Source organism: Musa acuminata, chromosome BXJ3-11 (assembly GCF_036884655.1).
Source record: "Musa acuminata AAA Group cultivar baxijiao chromosome BXJ3-11, Cavendish_Baxijiao_AAA, whole genome shotgun sequence".
NCBI classification, from domain to species: domain Eukaryota; kingdom Viridiplantae; phylum Streptophyta; class Magnoliopsida; order Zingiberales; family Musaceae; genus Musa; species Musa acuminata.
In genome coordinates, this window is record NC_088359.1 from 28,244,744 (window position 1) to 28,262,727 (window position 17,984).

Consider the following 17,984-nt stretch of genomic DNA (forward strand, 5'->3'; position numbering starts at 1 on the left):
CCTGCATGTCGCGGAACGAGACGACGCCGTCAGATCCTGTCCGCTGCAGGAGCGTATCAGATCGGATGTCTACGCCTTGCATGCGTCTCTCTCTCTCTCTCTCTCTCTCGTATATAGCCTCAGCCTTCTACGGCTTTACAAGTTTAGCTGAGCCTCATACACACGTCTACGTGACCTTTTGGACCTTTTCCTTGTTCTTCTCACTCCAAGATACTTATCACTACTCTTAATGGGGCCCATTCAAGCATGTTCTTTTATTAGTCAAAATGATAAAAGGCATCAAAAAGAGGAAGGAGAGAGAAAAAAGAATGCGTACCCACTGATTTGTAATGTCTTGTGTTTGTTTGTCTCTCTCTCTCTCTCTCTCTCTCTCTCTGTCTCTCCCTCTCCTGTAATGTCTTGGAAGCAGATAGGTACAAGACTGGCATATATTGGGAGACAGGGTTTATTTTACGAGTATATTTCTCTTGCAAATAGTGACACTTTTGGAAGAGAGTGAGGTGACAGGCATGCTTTCTTGATTAGCTCGGCCTTGTCGATCAACCCTTCCTACTTCAGCCACACCAATATCTCCCATGATGATTGGAGAAAGGAAGCCTTCTGCTGTGATGGAAGATAGCGATAGATCTAGTGGGAGTTGACAGCCAGAAGAGAAAGGAAATTAATCTTCGGCTGTGATGGAAGAAAGCAGCGGTTGTTGACAAGCAGCAGGTCACAGAATCTAAATCGCTTGTGTTAAATGCATGAATTGGATGAGAATTTGAAGGTTACCTGCGGTGTCTCGTACGCACATGTAGTAGATTCTGATCGATTGGTTGCAGAAGGCGCCAGTAAAATGCTGATTCTCTGCCTCCCTCAGTCCCACTTCCTGTGAGAGTAATAAGGTGAAGCTCAAAACGGTGCCTTCTTGGACATCGTCCTCTCTCTCTCTCTCTCTCTCTCTCTCTCTCTTGCGCGCGCGATAATTGGTTCCAAGAGGCGGTAGCAGCGCTGCATCCTCGTTCGTACGAGTCTCGCCATGCGAGAATTAAGGGGAAGCTCAAGACGGTGTCATCTTGCACAACGTCCTCTCTGCAGCAGCACCACAAACCGATAACAAGAAAAGATGCATGCTCTCTGTTTCAGATCTGTCACCCCTAATCAGTGCGTCGCACCTGCACCTGCACCAATAAGTAACTCCTACCTGCAAAGATGACACTTCGATGTGAGCTTTTATGCGTATCACGAGAAGCGAGGAAGAGAGAGAAGGGTAGTAACCAAGAAAGATGAGAGAAGAGAAGAGAGAGAGAGAGAGAGAGTGTGTGTGTGTGTGTTTTGTGGGGGCAAAGTAAATGATAAGGCACTCGATTGCTTTATGATTGGCAGATGCAGGGGGCAGGCAGGCGTGGGCGGGCAGTCGTGCCATCACATCGGCGAGCAGGGGATGACAGGTAGCTCGGGCTTCTGATCCTGCGATAGCGACCCGACCACGCCCTCCCCTGTGTCCTCGTCCGCCCGGCTTTCAAGGGCCTGTCGCACGAATACATGCACGTACACTACCTTCTTTCCTCCTCTACAGGCTAATCTTGAATTAAGTACGACAGCTACCGGTAGAGGGAATTGATTCACGCAGATGAGAGTCGTTTGTTGGTTTGCAACTGCGAGGAAATTGATCCTGATGTGACCATACGGCGGCTCTGCGCTCACAGAAGTATGAACCACAGGTCAAAGTAGTAGTAATAGACAATAGAAGTGTAGATAGTATTTGGAACAAGTTCATCTGGCTAAGCTGTGGGATTTGAAGAGAAGCATTTCTGTCATTATCATCATAATGGTCCATGTGAAAATAATTTCAGATAGGAACAAATATCATGCATGCATAAATGTGCATAAGAAACAATGTCAATAATAAATCATCATACGCGGTTGATTGATTACACTGAAAAAAACATGGGCCAACCTGATGCAGCCCATTTACTTTATTGGTCATTTTACTGGCTCATCGCTTCCCAATTTCTTTACTAGAGGATTAATTGAGTTGGCCCCAAAGAAGTTTGATTAATGTCATCATAATAAAAATAAAAATAAAAATCCATTTTTTAAAATTTCGATCACTGGGAAAATAAATACAACTTCTGAAGAACCCTCCCTAGCTGAGCTTTCAAGTAACAATCATATTTTAATAGGCCACAAAAGACTCCCAACTTTACAATTGCACTAGCAAAACTGGGCAATGGGCAAAGGGCAAATCATATGGTGTAAAAGAAACAAAAGACATGATGATCACGCAGAAGTTGCTGGTTTTCTACATGGATCAGGCTCCAATTATTAAAGCACAAAAACCACCAAACTTACTTCAGGCATGACTTCGGCAAGAGAAAGCAAAAGACAGTCCCCCAATCCCAAAGAGATGTTTCCACCGTGTCAAGAGTTGTTTCGCAAGCTTCCGAGGGTTCTGGTGGCTCATGTCTAGCCATGGGTGGTAACTGCAAAATAAGAGCAAAGCGCAAGGACCATTACGACATGTTCCATGCTCGCTCTTTCATTAGCTTTCATAACTACAAACAAACAGAAATAAGTAAAATGACGTTGAACAACTTTTGTATGACTGTGAGATGCAAAAATTATGATAAGGGAGCATATAGAAAGTGTAGATACTCGATGCGTGCAACTGTTGTTGGAGAGAGATCGACAGACAGCTGCTGTTTTACTATTTTTTGGAACTATATGTCCTCTGTATATATAAACACAAGAAAATAGAAGAACTTGAAATAACACGAGCTTGTGTTTTCTTACAATAAAAGATCAAACAGTATAGTGGAAGGAAAGTAAGCTGTGATTTGCTCATTGTGCTATACAGCTTATTAAATGACACAGTGAAAGAACAAGACATGTATGTACAATTCTATAGAAAATTATAATATGTATAATGGAGCTTGGCCGATACAACCCGAAACTATAGACTATCATAGACAAATATGTAAACAAGATGTTTGAAATAATGTTTGCATATGTCCGTATCTCTCGATTTTATTCATGCTTTGCACAACATATTGAGGGCTGATAGTAGACTTGATAGTCTCATTTTGGTTAACTTTTGCAGTTGTTTCAATCCTCTAAAAGCAGGTTGTGTGTAATCATCGCACAAAAACAAAACTGTCTAGAAACAGACCATCCAAACGATCATTTTGAGAGTTTTCTAATTTCGTAAAGTAGTATGAAATGTCAGTTAGCACAACATTCAGGAGCTACCCGAGTGACATATGATTAGATGAGCTTTTGGAATAGTGTTTAGAGCTGGTTCGCTATCTTATTCCTCAGTAATATCATGTGGATACTTGTGAGGATTTTTTATCATGGCGAACCATTTTGGACCCTTTTGTCACAAGACCATTTAGAACTTGTAAAGTTTATGTTTATAATTTGTATTACTTATCAAGTATTTGTTGAAATGAATGCTTATGGGATCCTGAATTAAATGCTTTCTCTGATCCATCTTCTCTTTTGCAGGTGCTTAAGGGATCATAAGAGGTTTTGGAGAGGTTGACCCTTTACAAACGGACACACATGGGTACCACACTACCTAAGCAAAATCAACTAAGTCCGTGACAAGACGAGCTCATATGACCTCCCAAATTATGGACATCTACAAGTTAGGAAACCGATAATTATAATTTTTCAAAACCTTGAGTTAAAAGGAATTAAATTAAGCCAAAAACTTGAGTTCAATCATCAATTCACAATGAAGGCATGGCTGCCAAGTGAGGGTATTCGTACGGCAAGACTCGACATCACATAAAGTTTGTTCCACTGAGACATTGGCTTCACTCGTTAATGCCCCTCTACAAAAGAACTAATGGTTACCATAAAGAATAAGGTGCCATATGCATAAACATACAAAGGAAAAGCAAAGACGCGAGAGATAGTCCTAGTAATTATGATTACAGAAAGCACTATGAGGAATCCAAAGACTTGTGTTCATCATCAAGAACTAGGACTAGATGGTTATGAAAAGGTTAATATTAAATAAAACAAAAACAGCAAACGGAAACTTGGAATTTAAAGTGGTTCAATGATTTACATAACCTACTCTATTTACAGAGTGCCGTAAACTAAAAAAATCAAATCTGACACAGCGATCTGTTAGCATTTGCAGCATTTGTTAAATATAAAAGAAATCTGACCTTGTGTTGCAGCCTCATTATTGTAGAAACCAACAATTTGTCCCCAATGATCTGCCTTAACTTTTTAATCAGGTCAATTCGGTTTATTTTTCTCTTCTGGTAAAAAAAGAAAAAGAAATTATTATTCAGGAACCTAGACTAGGTCAAGCAGAAAACAACACTTTTCAGGAGGGCGTTTAGACCTTGAAGTCATTATAATGAGTGTGAACCAAGTCCATGTCTTCAGTAGACACCTTAGTTGAGATTGCTGCAAATAACATTGAGAAGGGCATCCATGGTGAGGTTGGAATTCTTGGTGCTGTTCTAGACACTGGAACCTGAGATTGATTTGTGCAGCCCAGATTTGGCTGAAAAGTCTTATCCTACAGTACAAAAGAAAATAACAATTATAGTAACAGGCAGACATAATACTGAAAGCAAACGGAAATAAAAAAAGATCAATTAGATGCGGAGAAAAGATAGCTGCACTAGCTAAAATGCAATATATCACTCAAAATGGAATTTATAAATAATTAACTAGACTTTCTGGTTATTCAAACTCGGATGCAGTGGAAAAAAAGATCATTTAGATGCAGAGAAAAGATGGTTGCACTAGCTAATATTGTTGTACAGAACACAGGATCAGAACAGAAGTATATATTGAGAGACATACTAAATCTCTTTCGCAATCCAACCATAAAGCCCACCTTACAGATAAATGTAAATACTTTTGAAGCATGAATATGAATATTACTAAATCTTGAAAACTAAAATTCATCATGGCATGGATAAGGTGATCAAAATATTTGACACAATAATATATGTAACAACAGCTGACATTTTTCTACAGTTTTCAAACAGTATTTATATCTCATGATACAAAACAAGCAAACGATCAAAATTCCTAACCTACTATTCAGAAAATAGTAGTGACAGATAGAGAGACGATAGCAAAAGCTTAATAATATGGTTTTTTTTAAACTCATGAATCATAATTTGATGCTTAACAAAAATCACACATAGATAATCTATCTGATCTTATATTCATTTCTACAGTAAAAATTATAGAAAACAAATTCTCCTAAGTAGTATCTATTAGATATCAAATTATGTATCATAAAAATATCTGATAGTTTTATAATTATTAGAAAACATATATTTCAATGAAATATCGAACATGCATTCAAATGTACCCTTTACATTGAACATGTAACCAATACAGATACTGTAAGCATTCTAAGTATGTTATGTGATCAAATAAAGAAACTATTCATGGAACAACTGACTTTTCACAACTCAAGCCTTATTCCTGGTGCAGCATTCCAATGAAATATGTTGGGGTAGGAATCTGCAAATTGTAAGACACACCTGCAATAAGCTGTGAGGTGAATTAGAATTTGTGAGGGCAGATACATTGCATGTACTTTCTTTCCCAAGCAAACATTCTGCAGTCACATTAGTATGCAAGTATTTCAGAAATTCCATCCATAATTGTAAAAAAATAATCCACAGAAATTCTCTAAGTAATACATCAAATGCATTACCTTCAACTTTGGAGGTTGCTTGAAAAGTCACTGTGAATTCTGCATAGATATAGGTATACAAATTCACATCCCAAATAATATAATGCTTTGGCTTATGAAGATCATCTACACCAGTGTCAAAGTTTTCATTACTAGGCTGACACTGATTTGATCCAGAGTGAATGAGTTCCACATTTCCCATTATAATGCGGCACAACATCAGGTATATGATACCATTTTCATCGACATCACAATACCTAGCACTGTAGACAGCATATGCAAGTGAATTATTGTTCTACACAATTCATTATAAAAAATCTAAGAGAAGTAAATAACAGGTGCACCTGGAGATCCAGATGAGAAATTGTTGGCAGCCTTTATGAAAGAAAAATTAAGGTCTTCCTGAAGGTGCACAAACATGACAAATGTAATATCAAAATGAAACCTCACCAGATATTGGAGCAATTTGTGGGTGTGAGATGAATGCCATTGCCATAAAGACGTTCATGAAAAGGTGGTTTCAGAACCCCATGCATCATCATCTCTTCCACAGCATCCTTGGTTGAAGCAAGCCATGCATAGCGGACATTTGCATTGCCACGTGCCTTTTTAGTGGTTTCAACCCACTCTTGGAAAATGTTATACCGAACTAGTCCTACATAATTTCTCAAAGGAGTCCTATGGATTCCAACTATATTTTTTGGATCAATGAACTTGCCCAGACCTTGAAGTAACATATTCTGCACAGCTCTATTAACATGGTGACCACCAGCAGGTGCTTGACAAGCTCCGAAGGCAGGAATATTTAGAGGAAAAACAGAACCTGGGTCATTTTCTCCAACTACTTCGTTGACTTCAGCATAAGTATTTTGGTCACTGGTAGAATTTTCTTCACTCTTAACCCTCTTGAGATTAGGTATAAACCCATTGTCAGCTCCAGAACTTGAACTTTTAGCTGCACTATTGGAAATCTTAAATTGTGCAGTGACTTCATGTGTACCATTTGGTTCAGGACTCATGTAAGCCCGTATTTCTTTGTTGGAATGATAGCATCTATTTAATGCATACTGGTGGGAGTGTAATTCTGGAAAGAAGGATTTGCCATGGTCATCAATCCAAGCTACTGGCTTAACCAAACCTGTTTGCAAAATCACACAAACCATGTGAATGAAGTCCAACAAAAAATGTTGATTCTGATAACCTGCTACAGTAATTCCTTTCTTTGACCGAAAATCATCCTGAACCAAATGGACAATATTTTCCGGAAAATCTTCCCATTGATCATTCTCATAAAACAGCACACGGTGTGGCAACCCACTTTTTATGAAGTTGCGATAATTCTTGACAATATGGTTCCCTGGATAGCAGATTAGGCCAGTTTTACAGCTCATTCCTGTGTAGACCTTTAAAGAAGATTGGACTGCAGTATGTGGATGTGCTACCAGACCATGGCTATCATTTGTCACATATACAGCAGAATCTCTCTTCCTTTTGAGATCACACTTTTCGCCTTTATCCAACACCTTTACATTCTTCTGTTCCATTTTACTCACAAAAATAACTGTAAACCACCAACTAATTCATTCTGATGTATTTCTCTTCACAAAGGCTGCCTACTAATTTACAATAATGTACGACTTTGCATTGGTGTATAGCCAGAAAAACTTATGATAGGGAAGTCAGTGAATATGTTTACCCTGCAACAGTATCCAAAAGTCTCTTAAGTTCAAAAAAGACATTAAAGCTACAACAACCAGATTAGACCAAACAAATCAAGAAGAGAAAAAATATGATGACTTTCATTTATACATGAAAGTAAAAGGCCTTAATATAATTGGTGATGGCAGAGGAGAAGCATTTAGTTCACATAAGAGCACAAAATGACAAAAAAAGAAAGTACAAAAGGAACAGTCTATGACCTACTATAAACAGTGGAACAAGAAGGCCTCAAGTTAACATGTTAGTGGAGAACAAGCAACTTGGCATTGTGATTTCTTGACATTGCAACTCGATATGGAAGAAGATTAGACCTATGACTATACTTGTAATTCATTTTTTGATCAGGATGTCACATCCTGATAACATGATACCGCATCATTGATTTTTTTTCTTTTGTTTGCATAAACGGACAGCAAACATCACAGGTACAAGATGTAGAACAAATTCGAACACAGCAACCAACAAGAAAACAACAGAGACAAAAACTCCGACATATGACCTCAGAATTGCAAGCAGGCAATCAAGGATCATGCATATCAAATTCACAAGACAATTGATTCTCTTGGTCAACATGCATCATGGCCACAAAAATTCAGGAGACCTCAAAATTGCAAACAGGCAATCAAGGATCATGCAAGTCAAGTTCACAAGACAATTGACTCTCTTGGTCAACATGCACCATGACCACACGTCATCCACCATGAAACGTCGCTAGATCACTTAACTCCGGAAGAAGTCCAGCAAGATCATAACTCTTCTTGGCGAATCGACGAACCATAACCCTAATCGATAACCAATTAAACGCAAAAGAGGACCCCGAACGAACCCATCCATCTCCAGAACTATAGAAAACACCATGAATTAAGCCGAAAAGAACATCGATCGGATTCGATAACCCATCCGGGAAACAAAGTTAAATCCCATAACATACAAAATTAAACCTCAGGCACGGGAGAAGAGAGGAGATCGAGAGGGGGAGACAAGGATCGATACCTCAACAAGTAAAGGTAGAGGCTCAGGTGATACATCTCAGGAAGAAGGCCTCTCGCCCTCTCTCTCATCCGATCTCTGTGGTCGGGATTCGGGAAGGCGGTTTCCGTTCTCTCTCGATCCGGAAGAATGTGGAGTAGAGCGAGGGAGAAGTACACAAACCGTAGGACCAGCGACGGTCCTCCCACGCTTTCTTGCGCCAAGAGGAAACCACGCGACCCCACCTAGGTACATCGATCCGACGGGTCAGCGATGGCTTTAAAAGGTAAAATCTACTTGATCAAACTTTGACCGTTGATTGATCGATATTTTGAACGATGCAGGGATTGGGTCCCGGGTAAATAAGCGTGGACCGACTTGTGTGACGCTCCAGTGACGAACACGTGTTGGGGTAGTGTTCACGCATAGGAAGCAGGGGAGGCGTAAATGGTTTAGGTGGTGGGGCCACGTTCTGACGGCGCATACGTGATCCAATTCCAATTCCACTTTTAATACGATAGACTTGTCTACTTTTGTAAGTGTGACAGACATGGCATGTAATACATATCCGTAACCATTTACTTGGAATGCTAACACCGACACGTGTCTCCATCATTCACCTTCGTCTGTTCTTCGGGAGCCGTTTACAACCGACTCCATCAACGGGACGGCCCATGCGGCCCATCGGACGGCTGATGACCGCAAGCCGCGGCTGATCCAACGGTCGAGATCTCCTGCTGCCACAAACACCAGTAGTCACGTCGACGGTTCCTGACACGAACAAACAAATAAACCTACCTTATTCGTCCACCCGTACTCCGGCATTTCCGACGCTATAGTGGGTCCCCTATGGCCCCGCACTTTCTACCCACTCCCAGCACCCGTAGGAAGAGGGTTGAAGAATATTGATCTTAAAGGCAATCGGGAATTTGAAGGGAACACAAGACAGAACGAAACGAAGGAATCGACGAAACAGAGTAAAATAGAAGAGCAGCAGCGAGGACTTCCAACTCGGAGGCGGCGGGAAGGAAGCGTCGGAAGAAAGGGGCGACGGCGACGACCCACCCTCCTTTTTCCTAGGTGCTCCTCGTCCGTTACCCCTCAATCCACATTGCCGCTAGATTTCGAGGTAATTGTGACCCCTCCCCCGTCTCATCTGTTTGGTCATTCGATTTGAAGCCGCGATCATTGTGATCGCTCAGTCCGATATTTGATTTACTGATGGTAAAGACCGGATTCTTTAGGTATTTCATGTTGATCGATCTCTCCTGCGTTGTGTACGATTTTGCTGGCTCGAAACCCGTAATATCCGTGTATTTTCTTCCTTGAATTTCCATGTTAGAATTCTGTTTTATATAGTTTAGCTATTTCTCTGATTGAGCAATCTAATATAATTAGGGAGAGATTAATTGATGATTAATTTTAAATTTCCATGATTGTGTAAATAGATTAGGAATTAATCTAGTTAATTAATCTGAAATTATTTTTTTATTTACCTTCTTTTGGAGATTCCTCCTTTTGCTCACAACGACTCTACTTGTTTTTCACCTGTTGACTGACAGTGGGAGGTAACGACAAGAATATCGGATAGTTACTCTTTCTTTCTTTAAATTCAAGATTACGATTTATATTTTCTGTGAATTTTAAGGATTAAAAGTTTTAAATTTTCATGTTGCATGACAATGTTTATTCAATTAGTTTAGATTGGAAATTTAAATTAAAAAATTTGCATATTTAAATTAATTAATTAATTTTAATATCATGATGGATTAATTTTAATGTTATTTTAATTAAAGTTTCGAATCATGATTAGTAAGATTAATAAAAATTATAAAATTCATCATATTATCTTAAATCAAATTATTGTAAGGTTGATTTATTCATTTAGTAGCATGTCGATTCATTTCATCTAGCATGTTGATTGAACTATTTAATAAATTTTATGATGTTTATTGTTCAATCACTTTCGTGTCTTATATTAAATTAAGCTTATTAGTTTTAATTATTTAATAATATTATTTTAAAATAGAATTGAAATCATATTGGAATTAGGTTGGTATTGGGTTTTATTCAAGCTAGACCATCAATCAAACCTAGCTGCATGTGGCATGAAAGTATTCTAAATAAAATCAAGAGGTATGTATCTTAAATTTAATTTATTATTATTTACTTTTAAAAATTGATATTAATTTTTTATATAATAATAATATGATTATAATTTTTATATTTATAAATTGATGATGTCACACAGAGAAAACAACCTAGATTTTGGAGAGAAATATAATTGCTGAAATATTTTCTTTCTTTTGTTAAAATAAAAATTTCTTTGTTAGATTTTTGCTTTATATAGTTTATATATTTCCTTAATTGAGCAATTTAACTAAAAATAGAATAATCAATGATGGAATTTTGTTTTAATGATTATGTAAACAGATTAGGAATAAAATTAATTAATTAAATTGAAAATATTTTTATTACTTTCTTTTGAGCCCTCGCTCTTCTCCCTATTTAAAGACAACCACTATCCTTGTTTCTCATCAGTCGGTTCGCAGCGTGAAGGAACAAAGAGAAGATCGTCTTGCTAAAGTGAGAGGTAGGTTGTTTACCTTTTTTTTTAATTAAAGATTCTGATTTATATGTTCTATAAATTTTAGAAATTAAAAGTGTTTAATCTTTATGTTTTTTGACAACATTTATTCAATTAGTTTAAATTCAAATTTTAATTAATGAAATTTGAGTGTTAAATTTATTATTTTTTAAGGTCATGATGCATAAATTTCATTGTTATTTTAATTGGTTTAAGCCTTTAATCATGATTAGTAAAGATTAATTAAGGAATTTCATGAAATTCATGCCATTTTATCTTAAATTTAATTATTTTAAGGTTGATTTATTAATTTAGTAGCATGTTGATTCTTTTTAATTTAGCTTGTCTTTTGAGCTATTTAATGATTTTTTACGATGTTTATTGTTTGATCACTTTTACGTCTTGTATTAAATTAAGTTGATTGATTTAACTATTTAATAATATTATTTGAAAAATTAAAATTTAGATTGGAATTGGGCAAAATGGGTCCGAATTGGGTCTGGCCCAATTAAGACCATCAGTTACAAGCGCTTGAACAGACCCGACGTGCTAGTTTGACATGGTTGGAGCCTCTGATGCGATTTGACCTGACCCAATAGCCTAGTTTGACTGTCCAGTTCCAACCTTCAGCCTAGATAGCCCAACTTGGTCCATCCCATATCGAGTGGCCCACATGTAGCTTGTCCCCACGGCCTAACGCGTCGCCCTCCTATGTCGTGCGAGCACAACCACCGCACATGCGTTGCACGAGACATCGAGGGCTTCAATGGCCCGATCCACCTCGATCTAGTCTAGTAAGCTAGAACGGAGCACATGATCGACCCCCAATTTTGGGCTATATTGTGGGCCATATGGGCCCAACGTATGTAGGCCATGGGTTGGTCGGCTCAAGGCCCATTTGTGGCGTACAGTTGATCGAATCTATTCAATTTTGATCGTTTAGTGATTCGAGAGGTGATTTCAAATTAGTTATGTGTGCTTCAAAAGTTGGTTTAGGTAAATTGGACACACTAAAGTCCATTTAGACTGCTTTACGGTGATTTGAGACCAATTTTAGGTGATTGATGTGTTGTTGGTTCAATTGGGTTCTAGTGAAACCATAGTTCAAGTCAATTATGGGTTGTCATAGGTTTGATGTTTTATAAATGATTAATGATATTTGAAGATTTATCTGAATTTATAGTTTTAGTAAATTACTGAAAATTCTAACTGAAAATCGACATATGGTCAAGTGGCTAATGTGATGCATAAGATTGGCTCATGAGGAAGTTATTTCCATTTGTAGATTAGTGGGTCGTCAGAGTGGTGGAATGGGCTAAAAGGCGAAAACCATGATATCAATCATTACACAATGCCTTCCTCCAAACCCTAGATCCTGTTTCCATTTCCATCTTTGGCTAGGGTTAGTTGTTTAAGCTATGTCAGGGCGTTTGTTTCTCATGAAGTTCTAATTATGTTGTTGCAATGCCCTTCGAAATAGGGAACACACTGTATAATAATGGCAGCACCTGTCAAATTTGTCAGCCTGCCTTTTGTTCTTGTCCCTCCGTTCCTTTATGAGTTGTTGCACAATACATGTTCGTAACTTTGTATCTTAAAATTTTCTAATGACTTCAATCTTGCCCTTACAAGACGTTTTTTGCCCTAAGCAAGGTGGGAAGCTTTTTTTTCTCAACTATTCAATAAGCGCTTTTAATTGATACGCCCATCAAAATCCCAGTATTTGGTCACTCCTGTAACTTCTTGAGTTTCAAGAATGCAAACCTTGAGTTGTTTTATTTAACTTTTTGTTAAAATTATAGATTTTGGTTTCTGCTTTGCAGTTGAGATTGGAGTGCAAAAATGAGCGACAATCTGATGGATAAAGTCAGTGCCTTTGGTGAGCGTCTGAAGATCGGTAGGGCCGAGGTGAGCCGGAAGATGAAAGATCGCATGAGCTCTATGAGCTTTAAGATGAAGGAGCTCTTTCATAGTCAGAACCAACCAGAGAAGATTGTGGAGGAGGCCACATCAGAGAACTTAGATGGTCCTGATTGGTCTGCCAACCTCATGATCTGCGACATGGTCAACGGCGACAATTATAATGGTATTGAGTTCATCCGTGGCATCAAAAAACGAATCATGTTAAATAATCCTAGGGTCCAGTATCTTGCCTTGGTCCTTCTCGAAACCTGTGTGAAAAATTGCGACATGGCTTTCTCTGTGGTTGCTGCGGAGCGGATCCTTGATGAGATGGTGAAGCTGATTGCCAATCCTCAGACTGTTGTGAATAACAGGAACAAGGCACTTGTTATGATTGAAGCATGGGGAGAGTCTGGGGACGAACTCGGGTACTTACCAGTCTACGAGGAAACCTACAAGGTATTAAATAGTTAATTCCTTCCAGAAACATTTTCAATAGTGTTATAGTAAGCACTGCATACTTCAGCAGTTAAAGAGTCCACAGTTGGTGGCAAATATGAAAACTTGGTTCCACTAAATATTCTAAAGGCATTTGGCTACCTTCTGTTTTCTAAAATTATTGTGTGGCAGTCGTTTTTGGTGCCTGCAGAGCAGAAGAATTTTCTAGTGCCATTTCATTTATTATAACTGTAGTTCTTAAAGGGCACCATGTGCATTTCCCATACAGGGTCTAATGCAGATCATGGTTTTATGGACCATAATCTGATTTAGGGCCACTGTCAAGCTTCTAAATTTTATTCATGACTTGTCATCGGCACAGTTATTGTCAGAAGATAATAGATTCCATTTTCATCATTGATGTCATTCGCTGTGAGCAAGAAGTGGCACCTTCGCAGTGTTGCAACTATGATATAAAATTATAATTTACCAAGTATTTATTGTAATATAAGCTGTCTTTGAGGAAAAAAGGGCGGTCTAGTGCACAAGGCCCCTGTCCATGTTTGGATATGGGAGGGGTCAAAATACCCAGCCTTACACTTGCAAAGAAAAAGGTTGTTTCATGACTCAATCTCTGGACACATTAACTTTATTATAATATAAGCTGCCTTTGCTGTGTTTAAATTTTCATTTGTGCAACTTGTTAGAACTTAGAAGTACTTGTTTTTCATGGAAAATACCCAAATTTATTATGCTTTAGTTAGACTAGCAGAAACAATCTCTATGCATGCTATCCTATTCTTTTTTATCTCAAATAATTTAGTTTTATGTTCTCCTGTTCTATCAAGTGTCTAGATTGTTTTTAGATATCTCCTCGAGTTCTTCACCACACCATGAGCAAATAGATCTGATACGGCTTTGTCTAGATATGATATATGATTATAAGTGATACGGCTTTGTCTACACGTCAGATCGAGTGGCTGCGTATTCCTAATGATTTTTTTCCCTTGTAGAGCTTAAAATCTAGAGGTATTCGTTTCCCAGGACGAGATAATGAAAGCTTAGCTCCAATATTTACACCACCGCATTTAGTTTCGGAGACTGAAGCATCTAATAGTGTAGCTCCGCAGACTTCCGATGTTCCTATGGGAAATTTTACTGCTGAGCAGATAAAGGAAGCATTTGATGTGGCTCGAAACAGTGTCGAACTTTTGTCAACAGTTCTGTCATCATCACCTCATCAAGAAGTCTTACAGGTGATGTACTTTGATCCTCTTAAAAATTGATATCTTTTTACCTTTTGTCTAACAAAGAAGGTTGTTCATGTAATAGTATCTTGATTTCACGTATTGTTGTTCACTTGTTCATCTATATGGCATATTGTCTTTTGGTTCTGTATGCCTTATCAAGTGGCAAAGCCATGTTGTCCTGGACCTGTTGTTTCTCACCTATTAATTTATGAAGCATGTCAAAGCATCTGTGCGGTTCAATCTACTGAATGGTCTAAAAATGATTTGGGTTTATATTTTTCTGTATGTTTGAATTAGCAACTTGGTTTTATTACTGGCATGTTGTATTTTAGAATGCATTATTACTGAGTCCTTGAATAGGTAATAGCATTACTAGGACTACATATTGAATGGAATAACTGATGCAACATATGTAGCCAACTCAATTTATGATGACCAAGTATATATTTATGTGATCCATATCCTTACAATCTGAAGTAAAAGCAAGATATTTATCACTATCTGCCTCAGCTCTATGATTGTTTAAAGTTTACTAAATTTCTGCTGACTGTTGGTAACTGTCTTGTCTCTCTGCTTCCAACCTTTCCAAAAAAAGGGACTATGTGCTATCATATTGTAGTCCATTTTTGAGAACTTTGAGTTTGCATGATAAGGATCTTAACCACAATATAGTAGGCCTTTTCATCCAATAATGGCTCAAACACCATGGACGCTTCAAAGCATGTTGCTTAAACCCTCATATGTTCTTGCAAAGTGCTATTTAGCAGGGTAATTGCAACAATGAATTGTATGTGGATGTCTCTTGCAAGGGCTAATCTTCTGGACTGTGTTTCTGTTTCTTTTTTTCCTTCTCACCTTCCTTGTATCTCATGATGATAGAGCTATTCTATGCATTTTTATCCAGAACTCATAAGTTATTGATTCACACCTGAGATTACCCTAGTGTTCTCATACTTGCTCGTGCTACTACAAATAATAGAAATTTAAAAAAAAAGTCTAGATGGAGCTATGTACCATGAATTAGTTTGTTGTACCAGATCATAGAAATGGTTGAAAGGCAATGTTGAACTAATATGCTGATCTCTTACGATCCCAAGTATGTGCAATATTTGAATGTGTACTAGTGCTTAGTGGCTGTTCATATTTACCTTCTTGATAACAGAGATCATGAGACTCTGTTTTGAGTGAAACTGTTTGAACTTAAAGTACCCATAAAAGGACTTGTGCTTAAGTGATCCATCTTGTCAGTCTTATGTTATTTTCATTTGATTTCTGCTCCATTTTCAGAGTGCATTTACATATTAGCTTTGTTCCTTTGTACATGGATCATCTTGTACTATTCTAGCTTCAGCTATGCATCCATCCGCCTGGAGCCCACCTTGAGCATCCTAATCTGGAAGTCAATTTGAGAGAAAAACTATTTTTTTGTTGGGCTTGGAAAAATAATGGATTTTATTGGCCAACGTTACAGATTGACTTGATTAGGCTCACACAAAATTCAGAAATTTTGCTGTCTACCTAAACATGGACTTGACAAGAAAAATGCATGTATACATTGGGTTACCATCTCCATGAATCATTGGGTTATCATCTCCACGTATACACAAATTTGTTTGTTCTTGTTGTTTTCATGCCTTGTGTAACTGGCTTAAACTTGCCTAAACAGTTCATTTTTCTTCATCTAACTGAAATTTTTCTTAAGAAAGTACTTCAATTGTATTTGACTTTTCCTTTAGTCTTGAGCTCCTAACAGGCACCCCCTTACACTCTCTTGTGATGTTAACCACCTTAATTTCTAATGTTATCACACTTCCATGTTAATGTGTTTACATGTATGTTTACTTTTAAAATGTAAGCACACTAGCATGCTGATTGACAAGTCTATCAAGGACAGCACATCTCCAGTTGGTTTATGATCATCTTTTCCATTGGATTTGTGCTTAATTTTTGTCTGTTGATCATCAATTTAACAGTTGATTATTCAAAGTTGATTATTCTCTTTATATTCAATGTAGAAAAACATGATCGGTGTCAAACAGTTGTAGTCTATTTGACCATTGTTTCTTTCTGATGCATTGAGAATTGAACTTATGTATGAACAAGTTCCTGCATCTGCATAAATTTCGGTTTGGCTTTCAGGGCATATTGGCCATGTAGTTTACTTGTTCGATCGCTAATATTCTCTCTATGGGCAGGATGACTTGTCAAATACTCTGTTCCAACAATGCCGACAAAGTCAGTACACCATCCAGAGTATTATCGAGGCAGCAGGTGATGACGAAGCTGTACTCTTTGAGGCCTTAAATGTGAATGATGAGCTCCAAAGGGTCCTCTCCAAGTACGAAGAGCTGAAGAAGCCTCCTGAAGTGCCGTCTGAACCAGCACCTAATACGATACCAGTTGTTGTGGAACCTGAAGAATCTCCTCGAGCTGGCAGAGAAGATGCTCTCATCAGAAAACCTGCAGGTTCCAGAACCAAGCCAGATAGATATGAGACATATGACGACATCCTAAATGATCTCGATAAGATGATTTTTGGTACAGAAAAAGGTAGCACATCTGAGAACCAGAAGCCAAAGAAGAAGCATCAACAGAAAGATGATCACACATCCTTCTAATTGTTACCCTTCTCTTTATAGGCAAATTGTGGTGCTGATCGTGGTGTATGCTCTTCCTCTACTTGTCATTTTAGGAGGCAAAACATGCTCCAGTTTGAACTGGATTTCCTTTTTTTTTCATTGAAGAAAGTTTCTGAATCTGAACAGAGAAACTTTCTCATTTTTTTTATGTAAATAAGGACATATTCCTTGTGAATGCCAGTTGGGGCCAATTTGAAGCTAGCAAATAACCAATAGATTTAAATCTATCTTGGGGTTAATAAAGACTATCCATATTTACATTCGTGTTCATGTTACATGATATTATGTATACCAATTGTTACAATGTGAGGATCTAACTTGTTTATTCTTTTATGGAATCGATCACATCCGGGTTCAGATTTAGGGTTATTTTGGAAGAAGTTAGAGCGGTCTTCTACTAATAATTGTCACATAATGATGCACAATGACATGGACATAATTGTCATGATCCAAGATAATAATTAATAAATTAATTCAATTCGTTTACTAATATTGAACTAAACTTTTAGTTTTGTGACGATCCGATCGGACGTGATGGGATAACTAACTTGTTATGATAAGTCTAAATTATTAATCCAAACTCATGAAATCTAACATGGGACTAAAATCTGAGTATTATAACCAAATATGACAAAAACTTCAAATGCATACAAATCATCCAAGTAATTATGTCATCGAAATCCTTAACTATATTAACTAGGAAACAAGTTCATATTTTACTTCTTTCTGCCGTCCGTGGGGAATTCTGGTAATCTCTAACAAGCAACCTTGCAAGTCATATTCCACAAAGGTCATTTTCCAATTAAAACTGAGTA

At 37.7% G+C, this 17,984-nt stretch overlaps 2 protein-coding genes across 7 annotated transcripts; one reads left to right on the top strand and one right to left on the bottom strand.

Moving 5' to 3' along the window:
• Positions 1 to 296: 296 nt before the first annotated feature.
• Positions 297 to 8,586, bottom strand: LOC135653191 (inactive poly [ADP-ribose] polymerase RCD1-like). Of its 3 annotated transcripts, none has more exons than XM_065174846.1 (9): positions 8,378 to 8,586; positions 6,116 to 7,362; positions 5,687 to 5,928; positions 5,511 to 5,587; positions 4,346 to 4,525; positions 4,164 to 4,259; positions 2,335 to 2,465; positions 772 to 1,676; positions 297 to 627 (listed from the first exon to the last, which is right to left on the bottom strand). In XM_065174846.1, exons 2-8 carry the CDS (start codon positions 7,207 to 7,209, stop codon positions 1,571 to 1,573), a joined length of 1,926 nt encoding a protein of 641 aa, XP_065030918.1. In that variant the 5' UTR covers positions 7,210 to 7,362; positions 8,378 to 8,586; the 3' UTR covers positions 297 to 627; positions 772 to 1,570. The 3 variants fall into 3 exon arrangements, with proteins under 3 accessions (XP_065030918.1, XP_065030919.1, XP_065030920.1); XM_065174847.1 differs by having other exon boundaries at positions 297 to 672; XM_065174848.1 differs by lacking the exon at positions 8,378 to 8,586 and adding an exon at positions 8,110 to 8,358.
• Positions 8,587 to 9,314: 728 nt separating this feature from the next.
• LOC103971752 (TOM1-like protein 1) lies at positions 9,315 to 17,389 on the top strand. 4 transcript variants are annotated; one of them, XM_009385862.3, is made up of 5 exons: positions 9,315 to 9,482; positions 10,895 to 10,946; positions 12,764 to 13,301; positions 14,294 to 14,536; positions 16,726 to 17,389. In XM_009385862.3, the coding sequence occupies exons 3-5, from the start codon at positions 12,783 to 12,785 to the stop codon at positions 17,146 to 17,148; spliced, it is 1,185 nt and encodes a 394-aa protein (XP_009384137.2). In that variant the 5' UTR covers positions 9,315 to 9,482; positions 10,895 to 10,946; positions 12,764 to 12,782; the 3' UTR covers positions 17,149 to 17,389. The 4 variants fall into 4 exon arrangements, with proteins under 4 accessions (XP_009384137.2, XP_065030921.1, XP_009384138.2 ...); XM_065174849.1 differs by lacking the exon at positions 10,895 to 10,946; XM_009385863.3 differs by lacking the exons at positions 9,315 to 9,482; positions 10,895 to 10,946 and adding an exon at positions 12,219 to 12,342.
• The last annotated feature ends 595 nt before the right edge of the window (positions 17,390 to 17,984 follow it).

Bases quoted from the DNA above. Each gene is read 5' to 3' on its own strand.
- LOC135653191 (XM_065174846.1), bottom strand. From the start codon at position 7,209: ATGGAACAGAAGAATGTAAAGGTGTTGGATAAAGGCGAAAAGTGTGAT. The intron at 5,929-6,115 runs GTGAGGTTTCAT...TGCTGTCTACAG, and splicing joins ACAAATTGCTCCAATATCTG to TGCTAGGTATTGTGATGTCG. The intron at 2,466-4,163 runs GTCAGATTTCTT...CTTATTTTGCAG, and splicing joins TAATGAGGCTGCAACACAAG to TTACCACCCATGGCTAGACA.
- LOC103971752 (XM_009385862.3), top strand. From the start codon at position 12,783: ATGAGCGACAATCTGATGGATAAAGTCAGTGCCTTTGGTGAGCGTCTG. The intron at 13,302-14,293 runs GTATTAAATAGT...TTTCCCTTGTAG, and splicing joins TCTACGAGGAAACCTACAAG to AGCTTAAAATCTAGAGGTAT. The intron at 14,537-16,725 runs GTGATGTACTTT...CTCTATGGGCAG, and splicing joins CTCATCAAGAAGTCTTACAG to GATGACTTGTCAAATACTCT.